A 25,542-nucleotide genomic window follows, 5' to 3' on the forward strand; every position below is an offset into this window, starting at 1 on the left:
AATTTGAAATTGGCATAAGGCTATCAGATGAAAAAATTAAAAATGTTTTAACTGATACAATGTATATCCATATACCTGTTGGACATTTACACTAGCATTATGGCCAGCTTTTGTTTTTGTGTACATCTTGTGCCTACTGATAACAAGAAGCACTTTTCTATGTTTATCTGATTCTGCTTAAAAATACTACTTACCATTACGTATTGCCACTAAGTTGTCCTCACTAGCTAGCCACCCATGAATTGCAAATCTTGTGGGACGTGAAGCACTGAAGGAACCAAGAGAAGAGGCATCTCCAATCGTTACATACTGGGGACTTGTTGGGTTTGACCTTCATGAAATGAATATCAGTAATGCATTATCTTATCTGATACTGAAGAAACCTCTCAGTGTTGTTTAGATGCATAAATGAAGAAAGCAAAATTTATTTATCTGTTAATTTGTCAATTGTAGAATTGCATAAACTTATACTTCAAATAATCCATGAAAACAGGAAAGACTAAATTAAGGATACTAATCTCAAAACAAATATAGCGTAGTAAACTGAGAATTCCATGAAGTTCATCATGAATGACACTCACCATATATATGGGAGGAGTTAGTAATACAGTAAGAAAACATTGGTAACTGACTTACTTTAACCAAATCACCCATCAATGTTTATTACTACATTAAATTAGTATTCCAGAATTAAATTTTCACTCTGTAGTGGAGTGTGTGCTGTTATGAAACTTCCTGGCAGATTAAAACTGTGTGCCAGATGGAGACTCAAAAACAGGGCCTTTGCCTTTTGCAGGCAAGTGTTCATTCTGGAAACATCTCCTAGGCTATGGCAAAGCCATGTCTTTGCAATATCCTTTCTTCCAGGAGTGCTAGTTGTGTAAGTTTTGCAGGAGAGCTTCTGTGAAGTTTGGAAGGTAGGAGACAAGGTACTGGTGGAAGTAAAGCTGTGACAACAGGGCATGAGTTGTGCTTCGATAGTTCATACGGTAGAGCACTTGCCCGCATATGGCAAAGGTCCCGAGATGGAGTCTCGGTCCAGCACCCAGTTTTAATCTGCCAAGAAGTTTCAACATTAGTATTGTTTATGAGACTAAAATCATATGTTCCTGGATATGCTATCACTTATCAAAAATGGCATTACATGAATGACTTATTCCAGAGATGGAAGAGTTACCAACTTCAAATAAAATGCTGCTCTTCTAATGTTAACTGGTTAAGCTGTCCATAGTATACCTGTTTAGCTACAAATACAATAGTGTCTAAAAATTTTTAGTTCCAGCCACTAATAATAATACCCTAATTGTCACCAATAATTAGACTTCTGACAAGCTGTTTACATACTAGCTAAATATTTAGGTCTCATATATTATAAAAATATATGTTCCATATCTCCTTCTCAACAACTGGATTCATTTCAACCAAACTTGGTACACCTATTACTTGCCATCTAAAAAGCAGCACTCTGGGGGTAAGGTTGACCTGCCTCTCAAATAGGAGGGAATAGGGCTGGGAAATAAGTAAAACACACTGTGTGCAAATATCAAGCACATGTTCATCCAGTATCTGAGAATGAGAGCACTCAGCAACTTCACACAAAATTTCAACCTTTCACAAAACTTTTTCTCACTGACACCCCCTCAAAATAATTGAAGTAAAAAAGTTTATCACTTAATATATTTTTGCTGTTCTTGCAGTAATACTGCTGCATCAGGCACAATGTTTTAATTGATTACTTCTTTACTTCTTGCAGTAATACTGCTGCATCAGGCATGATGTTTTAATTTATTACTTCTTTACTACTAACCCCATTCACAGCACACTTTGCAGGCGGTATCCAGATGTACCACTGAATTTACTTGCAAAATTATGTCATTGTACAACACATAGTTCAGGAGATTTGAGGTCATAAACATTAAGATGTGTAAAAAATAAAATACTACATCAGGGTTGATGTGTCTGGAATTTTTTAGTTCCAGCCATTAATAATAATACGCTAATTGTCACCAATAATTAGACTTCTGACAAGCTGTTTACATACTAGCTAAATATTTAGGTCTCATATATTATAAAAATCTATGTTCCATAACTCCTTCTCAACAACTGGATTTATTTCAACCAAACTTGGTACACTTAATACTTGCCACCTAAAAAGCAGCACTCTGGGGGTAAGATTCACCTGCCTCTCAAATAGGTGGGAATGGGGCTTGGAAATAAGTAAAACACACTGTGTGCAAATATCTAGCACATATTCATCCAGTATCTGAGAAGAAAATACTACATCAGGGCTTATGTATTAAAGTATTACTTCTTAACTAATAATTCCATTCAATACACATGTTACAGACAGTGTCCACATACATGACTGAATCATTGTACACCACATAGTTGAGGAGATATAACATCATAAACAGTAAGATGCATGAAAAACTAGGTTTTCTTAAAACAGAATGCAAATCCAATGCTTGATAATAAGAGCACTTAGTGATTCCCAACACACTTTAAACATAATTTCAAACATTTCCTAAACTTTCTCTCACTTAACATCATATATTTAAAAATTTAACTCATTTTCAATGTAATCAGTAGTCTGAGGCTGTTTTATACAAGCGGATTTGATTATTTAAAGAATCAAGCATTTACCAGTACTTACTATCTGGTGAGCAAGATGTATGAAACAGGCGAAATACCCTCAGACTTCAAGAAGAATATAATAATTCCAATCCCAAAGAAAGCAGGTGCTGGCAGATGTGAAAATTACCGAACAATCAGTTTAATAAGCCACAGCTGCAAAATACTAACACGAATTCTTTACAGATGAGTGGAAAAACTAGTAGAAGCCGACCTCAGGGAAGATCAGTTTGGATTCCGTAGAAACACTGGAACACGTGAGGCAATACTGACCTTACGACTTATCTTAGAAGAAAGATTAGGGAAAGGCAAACCTACATTTCTAGCATTTTCAGACTTAGAGAAAGCTTTCGACAATGTTGACTGGAATACTCTCTTTCAAATTCTAAAAGTGGCAGGGGTAAAATACAGGGAGCGAAAGGCTATTTACAATTTGTACAGAAACCAGATGGCAGTTATAAGAGTCGAGGGACATGAAAGGGAAGCAGTGGTTGGGAAGGGAGTGAGACAGGGTTGTAGCCTCTCCCCGATGTTATTCAATCTGTATATTGAGCAAGCAGTAAAGGAAACAAAAGAAAAATTCGGAGTAGGTATTAAAATCCATGGAGAAGAAATAAAAACTTTGAGGTTTGCCGATGACATTGTAATTCTGTCAGAGACAGCAAAGGACTTGGAAGAGCAGTTGAATGGAATAGACAGTGTCTTGGAAGGAGGATATAAGATGAACATCAACAAAAGCAAAACGAGGATAATGGAATGTAGTCGAATTAAGTCGGGTGATGCTGAGGGAATTAGATTAGGAAATGAGACACTTAAAGTAGTAAAGGAGTTTTGCTATTTGGGGAGAAAATAACTGATGATGGTCAAAGTAGAGAGGATATAAAATGTAGATTGGCAATGGCAAGGAAAGCATTTCTGAAGAAGAGAAATTTGTTGACATCAAGTATAGACTTAAGTATCAGGAAGTCATTTCTGAAAGTATTTGTATGGAGTGTAGCCATGTATGGAAGTGAAACATGGATGATAAATAGTTTGGACAAGAAGAGAATAGAAGCTTTCAAAATGTGGTGCTACAGAAGAATGCTGAAGATTAGATGGGTAGATCACACAACTAATGAGGAAGCATTGAATAGGATTGGGGAGAAGAGAAGTTTGTGGCACAACTTGACCAGAAGAAGGGATTGGTTGGTAGGACATGTTCTGAGGCATCAAGGGATCACCAATTTAGTATTGGAGGGAAGCGTGAAGAGTAAAAATCATAGAGGGAGACCAAGAGATGAATACACTAAGCAGATTCAGAAGGGTGTAAGTTGCAGTAGGTACTGGGAGATGAAGAAGCTTGCACAGAATAGAGTAGCATGGAGAGCTGCATCAAACCAGTCTCAGGACTGAAGACCACAACAACAACAACAACTATCTGGAATGCAGCACTGTGGCGTTAAGACCTACCTACATAATACAGGGATAAAAATGAAAAGGTGTGACATTCATGAATAGCTTAGGAACACCTGGAGCAATTTCAGCCAAAGCTGTTAGGTACAAGCAGGGTCATATTTAGTCATGTGCAAACATGTGGAACTACACAGGGTGGCAAAATTTTGGAGGTGGCAGAATGTTGTCATCAAAAAATTATTTTTTTAAGTATAATTTTAATGTCCATTGCATTTGCACTCAGTAATTTACTGGTAAAATGTTGACAAAAATTTCTACCTGTCATTAAACTCGTGTTTTACTATGAAACCACTTGTATAACATCTTCCATGCACACGCGCATTAATCTTATAGGCTATAGTAAGACATAGCTCCCCACATAACTGTGTATCCTACAAGATCTCGCATGTAGCACACTGTACAGTTCATCATTCGATCTAAAAGCAAATCAGAATGTAATTAACTCAATTACAGACCACTGATGATGCTTTACCTCAATAAAGCAAAATGTGCCTGGTGAAAAAATCAAGCATTTTTGTAGTTGCAATGACAGAACAAAAATACCCTTAAGAATTCTTCATCCATTTGTGGTTATGGTGGTGTCATACACAACACAACATCATTCCACATGGTTCTCAGATTAAAATTAAAGCATGTAATTCATTTATTTAAGTTCATTGCCTTTTGGAACAGGTCAGTTGAACGGGATTGTAACAAGTATGTTGGACTGATTAAATTTCACATTTAAGTGAGATAATTCTTATTTGATTTTCTTTATTTTTTTACCATATATTGTGTCCAAATTTGATGTTTCTGTGGCAGTTTTTCAGTAAAGCAGCTATTGAATTACAGTATTTATTTTATTGTATTTGAGTACTGAACTTGCACATATGCTTTGAATGATATGTTATTTAAATACTTCGTTAAATTTAAAATTCATGTTAATAATTGCAGAGTGTTACTGTAAGGTAGTTCATAAATGAATGGCAATTCTGAACTTTAGGAAGTGGGTGTAAAATAAATTACTGCACATTGGTGTCACACACCCTAAATACTGCCCTTGGGTAAATGACTTGTTACTTGTATAAAAATACTGTGAGAATAAGAGCCACCTCTACCACGAGAAGCAGGGCTGTAGATAAGGAATGGTGGAGAAAAAATTTTTGAAACTGACTTTCTGGTGTTTATTTCCTGTATTCAGTTGACTCTGGGTACTTCTGCAGAGAATCAGACATATGAGTGTGTAATATATATGGGGTAGTCAAATGTAAATGGAACACCTGCCACAACAGAAACATAGAACTGTTCTATTCAAAAGTGATCACCACATGCATTAAGACAATTATCCCAATGGAAGACGAGACGATCAATTCATGGTTTGTAGAATGCGGCTGGCCGCTGGTGGATCCACAACAGTACCCATTCTTGTACTTCTTCATCTGACTGAAACTGATGTCCATGCAAGTCTTTCTTCAGGTCACCAAAGATGTGAAAACCACATGGTGAAACATCCGGGCTGTACAGAGAATGCTGCTGTGTTTTCCAACCAAACTGCTGAAGCATAGTCTTTGTCTGATTGGTGGTCTGGAGGCAAGTGTTGTCATGCAACAGGATGATTCCATCTGGCAAGATTCCTGGGTGTTTCGATTTTATGACACATCACAGTTTCTGTAAAGTGTCCTCATAGTGCTGCACATTAATTATGGTAAATGCTTGAGGATCTTGACAAACAGAGGGCCATTGGAGTTGAAGGAGAAGGTCATCATGATCATTCTGGAACTTTTGTGAATAGCTTTGGATTCCTTTTGTGGGGAAGATGTGGGATGTTTACACTGTTGGCTTTGTCATTTGCCCTTGGGCTGTCCGAATGCTGTCGGATGAAATCATCTCGTAGCATGATAACCCCTGCTTACACACTGCAAATCAGACCAAGGCAATTTGGTTGGGAAACACCTCAACATGCCCTGGATCTTTCACCATGTGATTTTCACATCTGTGGCGAGCTCAAGAAAGAAAGACATGCACGGATGTTGGTTTCAGTCGGATGAGAAAGTGCAAGAGAGGGTGCATTTGTGGATCCATCATCAACAGAATTGATCATCTCATCTCCCAGTGGGATACATGACTTAAAGCATGTGGTGATTACTTTTGAATGGAATTGTTCCATAGTTCCATTTTGGTCAGTGTTCAGTTTTCATTTGACTTCCCCCAAATGTCATGAACACATATGTTCAACAATTCCTCCTAAGCTTCTGGGTAAAATTCAGCAAAAGTTGGTACACATTTTACTTACTTGAGAGGGGAGGCAGAAGACAGGCAGAGTGGGGTTAGGAGGAGCAGGACAGACAGAGGGGAGGAGGCTAAGGGCAGAGAGAGTGGGAGGAAGAGATGGGTAGAGACAGGGGACATGGAGAGAGAGAGAGAGTGAGAGAGGGGGGGGGGGGAGAAGGTGGATAAAGAGAGGAAGGATGATGATGATGATGATGTTTGGTTTGTGGGGCACTCAACTGAGCAGTCATCAGTGCCCGTACAAAGTACCAGTTTTTACACAGTCCAATTTTTACACAGTCCAATCTTGCCACTGTCACAAATGATAATGATGATGATGATGAAATTATGAGGGCAACACAAACACCCAGTCCCCGGGCAGAGAAAATCCCCAACACAGCTGGGAATTGAATCTGGGATGCCATGATCCAGAGGCAGCAATGCTAGCCACTAGACCATGAGCTGCAGATGAGAGGAAGGTGGAGCAGATGACAGAGAGAGGAGGAAAGAGGAGAGAGGATGGAATTGGAAATACTAATAGAAGATTGGAATAAATAAATACGCAGACAAGATAGAGTTTCTCAGCTAGTAATCTACAAAGAGTAGGGAACCAAGTATGAGGCATATATTACTTTATATCTCCTCATTTGGTGACTAGGTTTATTCCTGAGTCCAGGGTTTTTATAGGGAGCCTCTGTTGCTTATTATTCAAGAAAAGACAGGCAATCACACAATAACTTTATAAATGGCACTTGAGCACCCTGATCAATCATGAGAAATATTCATACAATCATTTTTTTATTTATGAATTTGGCCAGCTATGGACCGCATACAACTTAAGACTTATGGTGTTTCTTTTTCTTCCGTTCTTCCCAGTACTTCTTCATTTTCTCGCCAACTGCTCATCTCTGCTCATCTGTCCACACTCTCTTGGGTCGAGGTTTTGGTGCATCTTCTTCATAGTTTGCGTTTTCTATAAGTAGCCTAAAGTTATTCCTGTCACGTATTATTTCTTCTGTAACACCTATTTTGTTATTCATACAATCATAATTGAATTCCATCTGCTCATTGTGTTGTCCATTCAGTACAAATTCCTGAAATCTTGAGAACAGAGTGCCATTGCTCACAGTAGTGTCACTTACTCTGATCTGACTGTCAACCAAAAAAGTATTTTACCTGCATTATAATAGCATAGAATTTGCAAGAGTATTCTGTGAAAAATTTACAAAGAGGCAGATGGGCTAGCCAGTACCCATCCCCAGGAGGCAGAACTCAGCACAGCTGTTAATGACAATGTAAATGAATGCTACCTTTTGAAACAGCATGCAGTATTTTACATGACATAGGTGGACTAGATAATTTGTCTTTTTCCACAGATATTAGTTGTTTTTGTTTCTACTGACAGACTATTTCATAATTTACATTAATTTTATAAATAGTTTAATTTCATTACTTGAAACTCATTTATGTGGATGTATTTTTATGCCACTACCTATTTGGCAAGGAACTAACAACATTCTGTAAGCTGTTAAGTAGAGAATCCAAATTTGGGCAATAAATGATTCCATATTATCTTCATCAATAATATATTGTAATAAATTCTGCTAAAATTCCCTAATACTCTGAGTCTCCAGCATCTCTTATTAATCAAGCTTTTAATTACTTTATAATTTTTGGGCTATGTGTTCCTCCCCACCATGAACCATGGTCCTTGCCATTGGTGGGGAGGCTTGCTTGCCTCAGCAATACAGATAGCTGGACCGTAGATGCAACCACAACGGAGGGTTATCTGTTGAGAGGCCAGACAAACATGTGGTTCCTGAAGAGGGGCAGCAGCCTTTTCAGTAGTTGCAGGGGCAACAGTCTGGATGATTGACTGATCTGGCCTTGTAACACTAACCAAAACGGCCTTGCTGTGCTGGTACTGCGAACGGCTGAAAGCAAGGGGAAACTAAAGCCATAATTCTTCCCGAGGGCATATAGCTTTACTGTATGGTTAAATGATGATGGTGTCTTCTTGGGTAAAATATTCCGGAGGTAAAATAGTCCCCCATTTGGATCTCTGGGTAGAGACTACTCAAGAGGATATCGTTATCAGGAGAAAGAAAACTGGCATTCTATGGATCAGAGCGTGGAGTGTCAGAACTCTTAATCGGTTAGGTAGGTTAGAAAATTTAAAAAGGGAAATGGATAAGTTAAAGTTAGATATAGCGGGAATTAGTGAAATTCAGTGGCAAGAGGAGCAAGACTTTTGGTCAGGTGAATACAGGATTATAAATACAAAATCAAATAGGGGTAATGCAGAAGTAGGTTTAATAATGAATAAAAAAATAGGAGTGCAGGTAAGCTATTACAAACAGTATAGTGAATGCATTATTGTGGTCAAGATAGACACAAGGCCCACTCCTCCTACAGTAGTACAAGTTTATATGCCAACTAGCTCTGCAGATGACGAAGAAATTGATGGAATGTATGATGAGATAAAAGAAATTATTCAGATAGTGAAGGGAGACGAAAATTTAATAGCCATTGGTGACTGGAATTCGACAGTAGGAAAAGGAAGAGAAGGAAACGTAGTAGGTGAATATGGATTGGGGCTAAGAAATGAAAGAGGAAGTCGCCTTGTAGAATTTTGCACAGAGCATAACTTAATCATAGCTAACACTTGGTTCAACAATCATGAAAGAAGGTTGTATACATCGAAGAAGCCTGCAGATACTAGAAGGTATCAGTTAGATTATATAATGGTAAGACAGAGATTTAGGAATAAGGTTTTAAATTGTAAGACATTTCCAGGGGCAGATGTGGACTCTGACCACAATCTATTGGTTATGAACTGTAGATTAAAACTGAAGAAACTGAAAAAAGATGGGAATTTAAGGAGATGGGACCTGGATAAACTGACTAAACCAGATGTTGTACAGAGTTTCAGGGAGAGCATAAGGGAACAATTGACAGGAATTGGGGAAAGAAATACAGCAGAAGAAGAATGGCCAGCTTTGAGAGATGAACTACTGAAGGCAGCAGAGGATCAAGTAGGTAAAAAGACAAGGGCTAGTAGAAATCCATGGGTAACAGAAGAGATACTGAATTTAAATGATGAAAGGAGAAAATACAAAAATGCAGTAAATGAAGCAAGCAAAATGGAATACAAATGTCTCAAAAATGATACTGACAGGAGGTGAAAAATGGCTAAGCAGGGATGGCTAGAGGACAAATGTAAGGATGTAGAGGTTTATCTCGCTAGGGGTAGAAGAGATACTGCCTACAGGAAAATTAAAGAGAACCACTTGTACAAATATCAAAAGCTCAGATGGAAATGCACTTCTAAGCAAAGAAGGGAAAGCATAAAGGTGGAAGGAGTATATAGAGGGTCTATACAAGGGCGATGTACTTGAGGACAGTATTATGGAAATGAATGAGGATGTAGATGAAGATGAAATGGGAGATACAATACTGTGTGAAGAGTTTGACAGAGCACTGAAAGACCTGAGCCGAAACAGGACCCTGGGAGTAGAAAACATTCCATTAGAACTACAGATGGCCTTGGTAGAGACAGTCATTACAAAACTCTACCATCTGGTGAGAAAGATGTATGAGACAGACAAAGTACCCTCAGACTTCAAGAAGAATATAATAATTCCAACCCCAAAGAAAGCAGTTGTTGACAGATGTGAAAATTACAGAACTATCAGTTTAATAAGTCACAGCTGCAAAATACTAATGCGAATTCTTTACAGATGAGTGGAAAAACTGGTAAAAGCCAACCTTTGGGAAAATCAGTTTGGATTCCGTAGAAATATTGGAACATGTGAGACAATATTGACTCTATGACTTATCTTAGAAAATAGATTAAGAAAAGGCAAACCTACATTTCTAGCATTTGTAGACTTAGAGAAAGCTGTTGACAATGGTGCCTAGAATACTCTCTTTCAAATTCTGAAGGTGGCAGGGGTAAAATACATGGAGCAAAAGGCTATTTACAATTTGTACAGAAACCAGATGGCAGTTATAAGAGTCGAGGGGCACGAAAGGAAAGCAGTGGTTGGGAAGGGAGTGAGACAGGGTTGTATAGCCTCTCCCCGATGTTATTCAACCTGTATATTGAGCAAGCAGTAAACGAAAGAAAAGAAAAATTCAGAGTAGGTATTAAAATCCATGGAGAATAAATAAAATCTATGAGATTCACCGATGACATTGTAATTCTGTCAGAGACAGCAAAGGACTTGGAAGAGCAGTTACATGGAATGGACAGTGTGTTGAAGGGAGGGTATAAGATGAACATCAACAAAAGCAAAGTGAGGATAATGGAATGTAGTCGAATTAAATCGGGTGATACTGAGGGAATTAGATTAGGAAATGAGACACTTAAAGTAGTAAAGGGGTTTTGCTATTTGGGGAGCAAAATAACTGATGATGGTTGAAGTAGAGAGGATATAAAATGTAGACTGGTAATGGCAAGGAAAGCGTTTCTGAAGACAAGAGATATGTTAACATCGAATATAGATTTAAGTGTCAGGAAGTCATTTCTGAAAGTATTTGTATGGAGTGTAGCCATGTATGGAAGTGAAACATGGACAATAAATAGTTTGGACAAGAAGAGAATAGAACCTTTCAAAATGTGGTGCTACAGAAGAATGCTGAAGATTAGATGGGTAGATCACATAACTAATGAGGAGGTATTGAATAGAATTGGGAAGAAGAGGAGTTTGTGGCACAACTTGACTAGAAGAAGGGTTTGGTTGGTAGGACATGTCTGAGGCATCATCGGATCACCAATTTAGTATTGGAGGGCAGCGTGGAGGGTGAAAATCGTAGAGTGAGACCAAGAGATGAATATACTAAGCAGATTCAGAAGAATGTAGGTTGCGGTAGGTACTGGGAGATGAAGAAGCTTGCACAGGATAGAGTAGCATGGAGAGTTGCATCAAACCAGTCTCAGGACTGAAGACCACAACAACAACAACAACAACAACTATGTCGTCTTACTGGCATTCATACTGTGATGATAAAATTGAATTTATAAAACTGCAAGGTATAGGGTATGCAAAGATTCATAGCGAGACTTGAATTCGCTTCTGTGTAAACAGTACCTTCCTCTTTCCCTTTCAAACTCTTACAGGAGCTTGAACTGACCCTATACCCCTCAATGAGCATTTTTGGAAATCTATGAGTGCCAAATTATATTGGTCTACTAACATACATAGCACCTCTTCAGACCAACTATGTGATCCTTAATTTTCTCATATTTATATAATAAACTTTTAAATTTTTGAGTGAATGATACTAGCAGTTAAATTTGAGTTTACTGTTATAGATAGAAAACAAGAGGCTTATCTGAACAGTTAAGATATTCAGCTACTTTTTATGTAGAAATAAATAACAGTGCAGAGCCAAGCATACAAACAAAATAATGTTGATCAAATTTATGATCTCTAGTTGCAAAAAACTGTCGGTGGGGTACGCTACAATTCGATAGGGTTGATTTTGGGAGTTAATGCAGGAAGGAACTACAGTTTCATGGCAAAGAGGGATCTTCAAATACTAAAGTAGTTAATGCTAACAGAAAATCCTCAGATTTCTTAGGCTTAGCAAACCATCTGAAGAGTGGCTATTTCTATCACTTTCAACCATCCACGGAAATGCAAATGAGAAAAGAACTCAACTTCTTGTGGGCTGGGAATGAGTTATCACCCTCTGGAAGGTAACGCAAATCCAGCGAGTGTAATAATAAATATTAATAGAAGACACAACACTCAGTCTGGATGTAAAAAAACAGTTACAAATGGAGAATGGAATCTCTTAATGTGATAATCATGAGAGGAAAGACAGAGGAAATATTGAATATAATGAAGAAGAGGAAGAATCATATATTTGGTCTCAGTGAAACAAAATGAAAAGGCACTAGTTCAAAATTGTTGAGAGGTGATTACAGTCTTTACTGGTATGTCCAACTAAAGGAGGCACGAAATGGAGTGGGTTGGTATTTCTAAGGAATAAGGCTTTTTTCTCTAAAGTTACTTTTATTAGTGGTAGAATAATCAAAATGAGAACAAGCTTGGTGAACACTAGTTTCACAATATTTCAAGTGTATCCTCCTCAAAGAAAGTGCAGTGTTGAACAGAAACAAGAATTTTATAAAAAAGCTAAAAGAGCAGGTTCAATGAGAAAACACTATGATAATACAGATATGAATGTGTAAGTTGGAACAGCAGATCTGGTTATGAGGAGGTGATGGACTTGGCTATGGAACAAGGAATATTAATGGAGAACATGTCCTACATTTTTGGAAGAACAATAACATTTCAGTAAGGAATATGCACTTTTAAAGCCGGTCAGAGATCAACAGATGTAGGCCTATTTCAGATGAAACAGTACAACTATTGACTATATATTAACAGATGAACTTGTGGGAGAAAAAGTAAGAGACACAAAAGTCATCCCACATGAATGTCTGGACAGTGACCACTGGTTTCTAGTGTCAGATCAAAATTATATCGTGAAATACCATGAAGAGAATAGAAGCCTTAGAATGTGGTGCTGTAGTAAACATATTCAAATGACCATAGGTTACAGTGCTTATTCAGAGATGAAGAAGTTTACAAGAGACAGACTACAGTGAAGAACTGTGTCAAACCATTCTTCAGACGAAAAAATACAACAACATCACATGCAACTTCAACAAGAAGAACACTCATCAAGTCCTAGAGTTTTGAGAGTTCTATCACAACCAAAAGACACATAAATCAACTACTAGCTTGTGAAACATTATTTCTTAGATCTGCTCGACAAAATACAAGGAAAGATAATACAAGAAGGGACCACATAAGGAGACCTGCACCAACTACTAGCTTGTGAAACATTATTTCTTAGATCTGCTCGACAAAATACAAGGAGAGATAATACAAGAAGGGACCACATAAGGAGACCTGCACATTGAAGTGACATGGAGGAAAGGCTTACTGCATTGAGATTAAAGTTGTTTGGTCATGTGAAATGGATGCAGCCTAACCAGGCTGCTATGCAGTGTCATAGCTATCAGAACTCCATCTGTGTCTACACTTTAATAGGGAATGCTCACAACCAGAAGGCTCAGTGTGGTGCAGACATGTGAAGCAAGCATGAATCATACCAAGGAGATGCAATCGTGCTTCTTACAGACAACTGAGTGAGTTTGAAGGAAGTCAAATTGTGGCCTTGCAAGCGACACGATGGTTGTTTTGGAGAATTGCCACACAACTTAAATGTACTGCATCAGTTGTGTAACAATCCTGGTATAAGTGATTATGTGAATATTTTCACACCATAGGTGAGGTTTTGGAAATCCACACAGCACAGATGCCTGCCAGAAATGTCATATTGTAAGGGCAGCATTGGCAGTTAGTAACACCATAGCACAATTGTCACAAACTGGTTATTAGCAGTGGGACAATGGGCATGCACACCTCTAGCCTGTATTATACTCTCGCCACAGCATCAAAATGAATGGCTTGGGCAATACCATCAGAGGATCACTTGGAAGATGGAATGGCATGCCAGGGTCTTCAGTGATGAGAACAGATTCTACCTGCGTGCAGGTTATGGTCATTTCCTTGTACAATATAGATCTGGTGAGGGATGTGTCATGGAGTGCATTTATCCAAAACACACTGACCCCACCCCAGACTTAATGGTCTGGGATGAGATAAGCAACAACTCTTGGTCACCTTTGATGTTTCTGAAGGTGTGTTTAGCAGTACTCCGTACATGCAGAATGTTGTTATAACTCATTATTTTGCTGTTCTTGTTCCAATAGAATAACGTTTACCCACACACCACTGGGGAAACTCCACATGCTCTCCAAAATGTGCAGCAACTGCCCTGACCAGCACGATCTCTGAACTTCTCCAGTCGAGCATGTGTGGGATATGATGGCACGAGAAGTGACTCATGTGACGTGTCAACCAACAACTCTTACAGAACTATGTGAACAGGTTGAGCAGGCATGGCATAATGTGTCCCAGGACAATATTCATCATCTGTATGATAGACTGGATGCCAGAGTCAGTTCCTGCATTGCTGCTTGTAGAGGCTACACCACACACTCAGAACCACTTGTACTACTGATCTATAAAAGTAATCATTTCACGTATTCCATATGCACTGTTGCAACAATAAATCTTGAATGAATTGGAAACCTCTAAAGGGGTGTGCTAAATTTTTTTTCTGGATATATATTATGATAATGTGAATTCATTTTCATTATATGAAAACTACAAATAAAAATGATGACTAGCACACACTTATGACCATGGTATTTGGATGTTTGTGGACATGTGTTTGAGTGTGAGTACTTAAAACAGAAAAAAATGTAGCACCTTAAAATCTAATAAAATTTTCCAGTTATGTTTTTTTCATGCTACAGCCAGTAACAATGAATGGTCATATATCTTCACTTTTATTTATATACTGAATATAGCTTTTCAGGATATCAAAATGACCATTCTACAATTTCATGTGATGAAACAAAAACATGTAACTATTCCTATAAGTAATGCACCAAGTGCAATATTTACAGTCATTTGTTTGTAGGTGTATGCCTACTTACTGTGTGTAAAGGCGGAAAGACACATCACTGTCACTTACAGCAAGAAGTTCAGTGTCACGATTCAGGTCAACCAAATGCAATTTTCCATCACCTCCAGGAATTAATTCCCATCTCTCTTCATGTGCTGAAACAAATCATAATTATAGATCTTATAATTACATTTTCCCTGAGACATTCAAGTTTCTTCTTTATCTACAATAATGATTGAAGCAGAAGAAATGGTTTAACTTTTTTTAAATTAATTTCTTCTGCTTCAATCATTATCATAAATCATAATTAATACATTAAAGCAAAACTGTTAAAGAAACTTAGCTTGCCGCAGTGTGGTCAAAAATTTGTTTCCCATCTATTTTTGGTATCAATTGGCAAGGACGTTAATTCTTTATCACATTTGAAAGTTTATGAAGTCAGAATGTGACAAGTTTTCAAAGTAGTATAAAAATTTACTTTAAATACCCAGAAATGTGAAATATGCACTTCACAAAATTCAAACACATCGTATCTTATGACTACAATATCAATTAATCACAAGTTTAATCAGATAACTCACACAAAGTCCTGGATTATCAATCTGTGGGGACATGAAATGGAATTATCAGAGAGGTTCAATCAAAGGTAAAGCATGTGGCAGACTTTTTTTATTGGTGGAATAGTGTGAAAATACAATGAGTCAACAAAGGAGATTATTTCCAAGCACTCATGCATTCCATCTCAGAATATTACTCAAGTTTGTGGGACCCATACCAAATAGGACTATCATGGAAAATTGAATTTATGCACAGAATGGCAGCACTAATGGTCACACATTTGTTTCACTGATGAGAAATTGTCACAGAAATGTAGGAAAACCTGAATTTACAGATACTGGAGATAGACATCAACCATCTAATGAATGCTTCTTACAAAGTTTCAAGAACATACTGCAGCCCACACAGATCACTCTTGTAGGCCTCATGAACACAAGATTAGACTAATGACAGTGGGCATAGAGACATTTAAACAGTCATTCTTCCTACAATCTGAATGCAAATACCACAGGAAGGAAAGCTAATATGTGGGAAGTACACTTTGCATGCCCTTCACAGTTGTTTGCAGAGTATGGATCTAGATGATCATGCAACTGAAGCACACTGGGATGGAAGAATTTACAGCTCTTTTTTTTTTTAGAATATTCCCCCTTATCTGACTTTGTCAGCTTTCCAGAATGAATGGACACTTGACCTTCTTACCAAGCTGAATACCTGCATGTTATTGGATTTATATCTGAAGGACTTTGACTGATAGCTTAGTAATATCAGTAGTCTACTTTCAGTGTGTCTATCTGCTGCTCAATGCTGCCTCTGTTTGATGAGTAAAAATCTTTCGATTTCACAATGTTGTTTATTTCAGGATAATATTTTATTTTACTTGCAGTCAATGCAGGTAACAATAAATAAAGCACAGAATAATTTTACAGTCAAGGGATGAGTATCATACAAATGCCATTTCTGAGTATGAGTTGGAGTCTGCTAGCACTATAATAAAGAAACACAGCCACTAAATATAAACTATTTAGACTATACTACTTCCTTGTTTTTTAAGCATATGTATAATTATGATCCATAGTTCTCCACATCTGAAGTTTTGTTAGACTTATGATGGTCACAATGAAAGCCACGCCTCCCACTAACTAAGCTTAGCCACATTTGATATCCACGTAAAAATTGTTGCTTATGGGAGTTGCAAGTTTATAGTCAAGCATGATGTTTCAGTTTCATTACATAAACAACAGAAAGGGAAATTTGCTTCTACTAATGAGTTAAACATCACTGAATGCAAGTAAAAAGAAACTGAAAGAGAGGTTTTGGAGCTATTGTTTCTAATCTTGTGCCTTATATTTCTAGCATTTTCACTTGACAGTAACTCCACAAGGAATAAATATATACAGAGGCAGTCTGTTCACCATAGAGTTGCTATCTTGCATATACAGTGTTTCTTACCTCTGTGTCAATTTAGAGAAGTTCTTACTGAAGGTTTTAGTGACTGCAATTAGTCATCATTGACTGCCCTGAATGTTTCCACACAAACCTCAAATAGAGTAGGGCAGAATGAAGAGACAAGAAATTCTGATGTGGACAAGTACATGAAAGAAAAGAACTATATGTGCACTGTCAATCGATGTGACTCATGGCAGCTGCAATGCAAAAATATTAGGTTGACGCATAAGTTCATAGCGTTTTTGTTTGCTATGGGTTTATTTATCGGTTATCATTTCCTGCTTGTAGTTCACTGATGCTACTTGAGTTTATGTATTGTCATTGGAGACAGTGAGTGGAGCTGTAGATGCTAGAAATGGTATGTTAAGTGGTGAAATCATAAAATTTCTGAAATATTCTTCTATTTGAGCTCAGTAGAGGGGAGGACGCTAGAAGCATTTGCATTTTCTCTGGGGATAATGGGCATTGGACATAGCATGGCAAGAAAATGCTTTTCTGATTTTAAGGAAAATTGTTTTGACTTGTGATTTTCCACATTTAGGAAGACCTTCACAGATTGATGAAGATCTTTTAAATGCATTAATCCACAGCAATCCACATCAGTGTACTCAAAAACTAGCAGATGTGATGAATTGTGATCATTCCACCATCATTCAACATCTGCTTGCAATGGGGAAGGTTCAAAAATCAGGTGTACAGGTACTGCATGCACTAAGCCAAAATCACAAGAATCAGTGGGCGGCCATATTTGCTTCTCTGCTTGCTCCTCGTTAATTGCCTTGTGAACAACATTAACAGTTCCTACCTCCACCTTCACTGGTGATGAGAAATAATGTATTTATGCTAATATAAGGAATAGAAAGGACTGGCTGAGTCCAAACAAAGAAACAGCTCTGTGCACAAAGACCTGTGCACATCCACAGAAGATAATGTTTTGCATCTGGTGGAACAGTGGCAATGTGGTGTACTATGAATTGCTTCCCTGAGGTGTAACCATAATTGCTGACATTAATTGTCAGCAACTGAGAAATCTTGCAGATGCAATCCTAGAACAATGAGTGGGAAGACTGTCTGAAGTGATGCTACTCCACAGTAACTCACACTTGCATTCTGATATTTTGTAGTTGTAAAAATCTCACATTCCCACCTTCTGCCAGAGTTAAACCTGCACTGTACTAATCATTATTGCTTTGATGTCTCTTCTCTCTCTTTCACACACACACACACACACACACACACACACACACACACACACACACACATGCTCATTTCAAAACTCTAATTGTCCATTCTTATAACAATGAACCCTTAAACGATCACACTGTCATATGCCTGTTGTTGATGACACACAGAAACTGATATTTCGACATTAAATTTACTCACCACAGGTAAGACCTATTAACAGAAACAGCAACAGCAGCTTGTGACCCATGATGACTGCTTGGCATTTCATCTGCTCTTCCTGCCTTAAGTACATATTGCTTATCTTTGAGAGTTTTAATGTGCTTTGTTCAACTGATAAGTTGCGTTTGGATAATTATCTGGTTATCAGCATGTAGTAACATGAAATTAATTTATATCGTTTGAAATCAGATTCCTGAGACTATACTAGATGTAAAAAGTGCTTGTACATTACCTTAGTCATACTAAAATGAAATGAAATTGGTTTTATATATTGGGTGTTGTGTGCTGTCCTTAGGTTAGTTAGGTTTAAGTAGTTCTAAGTTCTAGGGGACTGATGACCATAGATGTTAAGTCCCATAGTGCTCAGAGCCATTTGAACCATTTTTGGTTTTATGTAAGTATATTTGTATGCCTGTACATCTATACTAACACATAAAGGGGAAAAGTTATTTTCAAAAATCTTGAAAAGTTCTTGATTGATTAACTTCACATTTTTATGTGATATCCTTGTAAACACTCAGACAGCCATAGGCTACAAATGTATTAAAAAAGGAAAAGAAATAAAACAATGTAGAGATTTCCTGTCAAAAATGACTATAAAAAAGAAAACGCTGTGCTGGTTTCATCCGAGCTTCATAAGCGGCATCAGAATCAGCTTCATTCCAGTATTCTTCAACCGGTCTTCCATCAGCTCAAATCATAACTTTATGCTCAGTGGATATCATTTGACCCACTGCTGTCTTGAATACATGAACTACTTGACTGTACTTATGTAAAATCCTCTACTGTTCCTCAATGTTTTCCACCTCAATCAACTTATATTTGTGAAAAACTGATTGACTTCCATTTCTTCATTGCCAATAAAATACACTTCCAAAGATTATAAGATTAATTTGGCAATGGTTAGCAATCATTCCGCTCTGTGATAGACTTATCCTTTAAGGGTATACGGAATGAGTTTTTCGATGAAAAAATCGATTTTTGAGTAAATGCATTTTCGAAAAATTTAGACTCTCCCGTTTAATACCATGTATAAAATATTTGGATGACGTGAATAGAACTATTTTAAATAATTTTTTAAAATAATTTCGACACACAATGTTCCGCACCTTGTATATGAGACACGAAATATACCTGATATGGACAACCTTGCCTGAGATATAATTGAGCACAAGAGAGTTAGCTTTTCTGTTGGCTACACTGCTAGACAGTTGACAATAGATTCTGCACCATTTGTATTGTTTCCTTTGTTAGTACATCCATGTCATTGTTGTGAAAGACGTATGTGGAGAAGTCATTGAGTTTTCTTTCCTTCAACATGCCAAGACCTAGTCTGAAGGTATTTAGAAAGCATGTACATTGGCGCAAGAAAGTAAAGTGTACTAAAAATTCATCTGATTCATCTTCATCAGTATCTGATGTCCCAGTAGCGACTAACGTCAACACTGGTAGTGATACATTGAGTGATGCTGCTGCCACTACACCAGATAGTGCTTCAAGAAGAAAACTAGCTTGAATTGAAGAAGAATATAAGAAACTAAATGCTGGGACTACAAAATATGAGGTAATTAACGTCTCTTTATTATCAGACGTTTTGTAGAACAATGTGTGCTGCAAACAATGTGGAAAATGTGGTGTTTCATTAAAAACAAACTTACATGTAGGACTTGCTTGTGAATTAGAGTTGATGTGCAGTTATTGCAAACACAGTGTTACTTTCTTCAATTCCTCACATGTTACTGCAGATACAGGTAAACTATATGATATAAACATTAGACTGGTTTATGAATTACGGTGTATAGGAAAGGGCAGGGCTGCCGGTACCTTCAAAATTTAACAAACACATAATTGCAATAGGCTCTGCTGTAGAAGATGTGGCACAGGAAAACATGAAAGATGCTGTTGAGGAAGCAGTTGTTGAAAATAATAATAGCAGAGACTTGTCCATAGCTTTTGATGGAAGCTGGCAGAAGCGAGGCCACACATCTCTGAATGGTGTAGTAACAGCTACAAGTGTGGACACTGGTAAGGTAGTTGGTGTGGCAATACTTTCCAAGCATTGCAGATGCAAGGAGAAAATGAAAAATAAACATGAAGAGGAGTGCATGGCAAATTACTATGGGTCAAGTGGTGGTATGGAAGTTGCTGCTGTAAGAAGTATTTATCAACGCTCAGTAAAATGGTACAATGTTAGATACATAAATTATCATGAAGATGGTGACTCAAAGGCTTTCAAAGAAATTGAGGAACTGAGACCCTATGGTAACAATGTGAAAATTTCCAAACTGGAGTGTGTTGGCCATGTTCAGAAAAGGATGGGATCAAGACTTCGAGGGCTCAAGGCTAACATGAAAGGCAAGAAATTGAGCGATGGATAAATTTTAGATGGGAAAAATAGACTGACAGATGCTACAATAGATCATATTCAGAAGTGCTATGGTCTAGCAATAAGACAGAATACAGCAGATGCAGAATTAATGAGAAGAGCAGTCTGGGCTCTGTTTTTTCATACAGCTTCAAACAATGAGAATCCCCAACACAGGCTATGTGCAAAAGGAGACGATAGTTGGTGCAAGTACAACAGAGGCAAGGTAACTAAGAAACAATACAATCACCCTTATCACCTGCCACCTGCCATAATGGATGAAATAAAACCAATATTCCGAGACCTCGCAGATATTAGTCTACTAAAGAAATGTCTTCATGGCCGGACTCAAAATCCAAATGAGTGTGTGAACCATGTGATATGGAATAGACTACCTAAAACTGTGTTTGTGGGTATAAACACACTTCACTTTGGCGTTTATGATGCTGTTTCATCATTCAATCAGGGCAACATAACAAAGTGCAAAGTTCTGCAGAAGTTGGGGCTCTGTGTAGGACTACGAACTGCCGCAGCTATGCTTTGTTTGGACAAGGAACGGCTCAGCTCTTCAGATAATGCCATAAAAGTATATTCAAAGTTGGCTAGACAGCATAGCAGAGCCATCAAGAGGAAGCTGTTGGACGATTCTGATGATACAAGCTATGGAGTGAAGTAAAAACTTTGAAGCAAATTTCCCGTAACTTTAGTTTTTTTGTGTATAAGGTACATTTTCTCAGGGCCTATTTATAGTAGAGAGATGAAATTTTCTGTAGTTGTTCCTTAAGACCTTCTAATACATCTGAATTAAAAGATATGTGGAATTATTTTGTATTAATGGATGTAAATTTTAAAATACTTGTTAAAATGTATAACTTTTTTTAACATTTACAAAAAATAAAATATCTGAAAAACTATACATTATTTTTTCAAAATTAATAATTCAGCAGAAAAGCAGAACATATCTCTGTGTTCTGTGAAAAAATCAAGAGTATCGTCCAAATAACAAATGAGAAAATGTTCCTAACTTTTAGCTCAATTTAACATTGTAAGCAAAGGGCATTCCGTATACCCTTAATAGAAAACACAGGACTGAATCGATGTTTGTCACTGTTCAGGGAAGTAGCATCAAATGATGTTAGTCGAAAGCAAGGATTGAACTTTTTTTATATATTCTGATTCAAAGCTGAAGAAACAAGAACATGAAATGAATTATTTGGGGTTACAATGAGTGAAGTTGGTGAAAGACAACAACTACAGGTGCAAGAATTTTAAGCATTGGTGTACAAGAAGTGCAATTCAATTCAAGTGCTGATTCAATAGTTTGATTCCCGAGTTTCTCCAGTCACATAACAAAATAATTCTGGTGGAGGCGATTCCAATGGTGCTAATCAAATTTTTTCCACTTGTACAACATTTTCCTGAGGTTTCTCTAAGGAATTTCTTAGCACCACAGAAGTGACTCACTTGGCCCATTTAGCGAATGACAATGTGTTTTTGTTTGTTGTAAATCTTTATTGGTGTCATACCAGACAGCTTCACCTCACAAACTGTAATCTCTGCTTCTTCCACTTTGCACTTCTTGTACACCAAAGTTTTATTCTTGCACCTGTAGTTGTTGTCTTTCACCAATTTCACTCATTGTAACTCCAAATAATTCATTTCATATTCTTGTTTCTTCAGCTGTTCCTCTAATGTCTGATTGCTGAGCATCTCACTCATACCTCTTCTCTAATTTCATCTCATTGTTCATCTGTTGAGTTTTCTCTGTCTATATATTCTCTTCCATTATGAGGATAAAAATGCTTCTCTCTCTGCATCTGTTTTGACAACTGACAAAAGCTCTTCCTCTTTTGCATTTTGGCATTGTATTAAATGTTAAGATTACTTAAGACACTAAAATTCCATTTAATGCACTGTTCACGACCACAAGTGACTCAATTTCAGTTACATTTATTTCAGTTTCTATCGCTTTCACTTTTCCTTGATTCAGTCTAATTGATCTGTAAAAGTATGCTGACACATGCATCTTGCCATCACCCTTCTGATCTGGAATGCATCACCATCACAACAGGATAATGGAATAGTTGAGAACATTCTTGAATGTCCTAGAACATCACCTTATTGAACCTTCTGCAAGATTCTAAAACATTCTTGGTGTGATCCTCTCTTTTGACACCCATATCTTTGAACCCAACCTCTGCAGTTCCACACTAAAACCTTCTTCTTGGATTGAGGGATGGAGGGCTACCGTACCATATAACCCTTATATGGCTGTGGGAATGGACTGTGGAGTTACAGCAGAACACACAGACAAACCACACTTACATTTATTACAGGTAATAATTATGTTTTTATGCTGCACAACCATGAGCCTCTTAATATGGATCCATAAGGCAATTAATCACTCTAAACCTATTTCATGAAACCTTTATCCAGGGAAGTTATGCCCAGAAATGAATTCTAGTTGTGGAGAGAAAGGATGTCTGCTCAGTAACAAAACCTCTTACTTTCATAAAAGATATGGAGGTGGCAAAGATCCAGCATTCAGTTCAATTCTGGGGAGGAGAGGGGGGGGGGGGGTGACAGTTTACTGCTGCCCCCCTGATTCCTCTCTCCCCTCTAATTTTGCAAGCTGTCACCTGCACTTTAAACAAGTCATGGGTGTCAAAGATTTCAATAACAATAAAACACATAAAATGTTTTAATATATAATTATAATAATTTGTTCACACCAGTAATGTCACTATAGCGTAAATTCCATGGATTGACAAGTACTTGATGAGATATGCTAAATATTTGTGTCACACACAATTTATATGATTAAAATCAAAGCTCAAAATCATTATTAACAGTATTCTACACAGCACCATAGTGCTAGTATTCTACATATTGAATGCAGATTATTTTTGTATACATTTGGGAAAGCCAGTCTTTCTGGGCTTTTCCCCTCTCCCTTAATGGAGCATCTTTCTCTTTCTGTCTAGCCTTAGTCAGCTTCCTGTGGTTTGCCAAAACTACCTGTCTTCCTGTACTCATGAACTGAGTCAGACTTGATGTTGGCAGAAGGTATAATCACTTTGTGAAAGGGTATTTTTCCCTGGCTGGGACACTTTCTGCAGCCTGTCTATGTAGGATAGCCCTTTTTTTTCTTTTTCTTAAAGAAAAAATGCTTAATTTTACAGAATTTTTGCCATTTTCATGACTCTAAGTTTTCATGTTGCTGCATTCTCCAAATGTTATGTCAAAACTACAAAAAATAATATATCTAAAAATATAAATGCTTCTAAGAAATGATGCTGGGCAGAGTGAATGTCTGAAGCATAAACTAATAGATTTATCAAACAATGGAAAATCCAACATGGACAACCATTATGAAATTTGTGACAATCCGCATAGCGTATTACTGAAACATAAGTAGCACAAAGTGTTCAGAGTGAGAAATGTTCATTTAAAAAATCACAAAAATAACACTGTAAGGGAAGAATCATAGTTCCAAATTTTGCATACTGGGTCATGTGTTGTCAGACATTTTACTGTGGGAAAATATTATAATTTAGCAGAAAGTAAGAGAGAAATGGCAACACCAAATGTGAGTGAAATAAAATGACGCATATTACGAACGAAAATCAATCTAATGTAACATTGAAACAGCATTCTAGATTATAGTAACTTGTAACATGATAGGAAGAATGTTGTATGTTTTGCTGTGTGAAAGTCACAGATAAATGAATTCCATAAACTGAAGAATATGAAGAAATGTGCAAATGATGGGCATTTTTTGCTTAGTGCAAAATGCAGGTGTTCATGACAGAAGCTACAGGGATGTAGACCTTTGCACAATAAAAACTAGTCAAACAGAGCTAACAAATTGGACATGACAGCAGAATATGGGACTTGCAGATATCAGAAAAGCTAAAGGATAACTAAAAATAAGCAGGAGTGTTTTCAGGGACGAACTTTCTTCAGAAGTTCATATGACTTTTATGATAAGGAAAAGAGAGCATTGGGAATAACACAGGTGTTTGATTGGCAATAAGAAAAACTTGAACTGGCCAATCAGATATAGGAACAGGCCCATAGGAAACATTGCAGCAAACTAGGGGAGAGATTCTCATAGTGTATGGGTCACTTCAACACAAAACTTCATGGGAGACTCTTCACTGTGAAACCAGATGTAAGACACTTTAGCATTTGGAAAATCAAGAAAGGGATCATGACAGTATTATGAAAAGGGTAGATTACTACTCACCATATAAAGGAAATGCTGAGTCGCAGATTAGCACATCAAAAAGTCTGTCAGATAAGTAAACTTTTAGCTAAAAAGTCCTTCTGCAAAATTAGACAACCAACACACACACACACACACACACACACACACATACACACGCACGCATGACCACAGCTCTGGCTGCTGAGGCCAAACGCGTCAGGAATTTGGCCTGGAGTCTGGCCTTGGCAGCCAGAGCTGTGGTTATGTGGGTGTGAGATGCATTTAAATGACTGTATGTGTTTGTTGCCTAATTCCAATGAAGGTCTTTTTGGCTGAAAGTTTATTTGTTTGGCAGCCTTTTTGTTGCACCTAACTGCAACTCAGCTTCTCTGCAATATGGTAAGTAGGAATCTATCCTTTTCATAATATTGGCACTTGAGCAGTTGCTGGAAGGTCGAGCAAGACCTTCCTAATGTGTGGAAGCTATGGCCACCTGTAAGAATTTTAGCTGGTAGCCACCTGTCCCTGTCCAACCCGTCCACCACTGCAAGCCTTGGCTGACACCACTTATAGAAGTTGCTCTTCTTCAGAGTACAGCACAGAGCTTTCATGATTGCCCCACTGCCAACATATCAACCACCTATAATAAAAATGGATGCCAAAGCAATGA

General features: G+C 37.5%; 1 protein-coding gene across 1 annotated transcript in view; it reads right to left on the bottom strand.

Annotated features, from left to right (window-relative positions):
- LOC126092245 (pancreatic triacylglycerol lipase-like) overlaps window positions 1-18,380 on the bottom strand; it is a 44,960-nt gene extending 26,580 nt beyond the window's left edge. Inside the window, exons 1-3 of the mRNA XM_049907754.1 lie at window positions 18,277-18,380; window positions 14,918-15,041; window positions 195-331 (exon numbers count right to left, since the gene is read on the bottom strand). Coding sequence (XP_049763711.1) covers window positions 195-331; window positions 14,918-15,041; window positions 18,277-18,370 — 355 coding nt within the window. The 5' untranslated portion in view covers window positions 18,371-18,380. The remainder of the gene's footprint in view (window positions 1-194; window positions 332-14,917; window positions 15,042-18,276) is intronic.
- Window positions 18,381-25,542: the final 7,162 nt, after the last annotated feature.

This window comes from Schistocerca cancellata, chromosome 7 (genome assembly GCF_023864275.1).
Source record: "Schistocerca cancellata isolate TAMUIC-IGC-003103 chromosome 7, iqSchCanc2.1, whole genome shotgun sequence".
Classification (NCBI taxonomy): domain Eukaryota; kingdom Metazoa; phylum Arthropoda; class Insecta; order Orthoptera; family Acrididae; genus Schistocerca; species Schistocerca cancellata.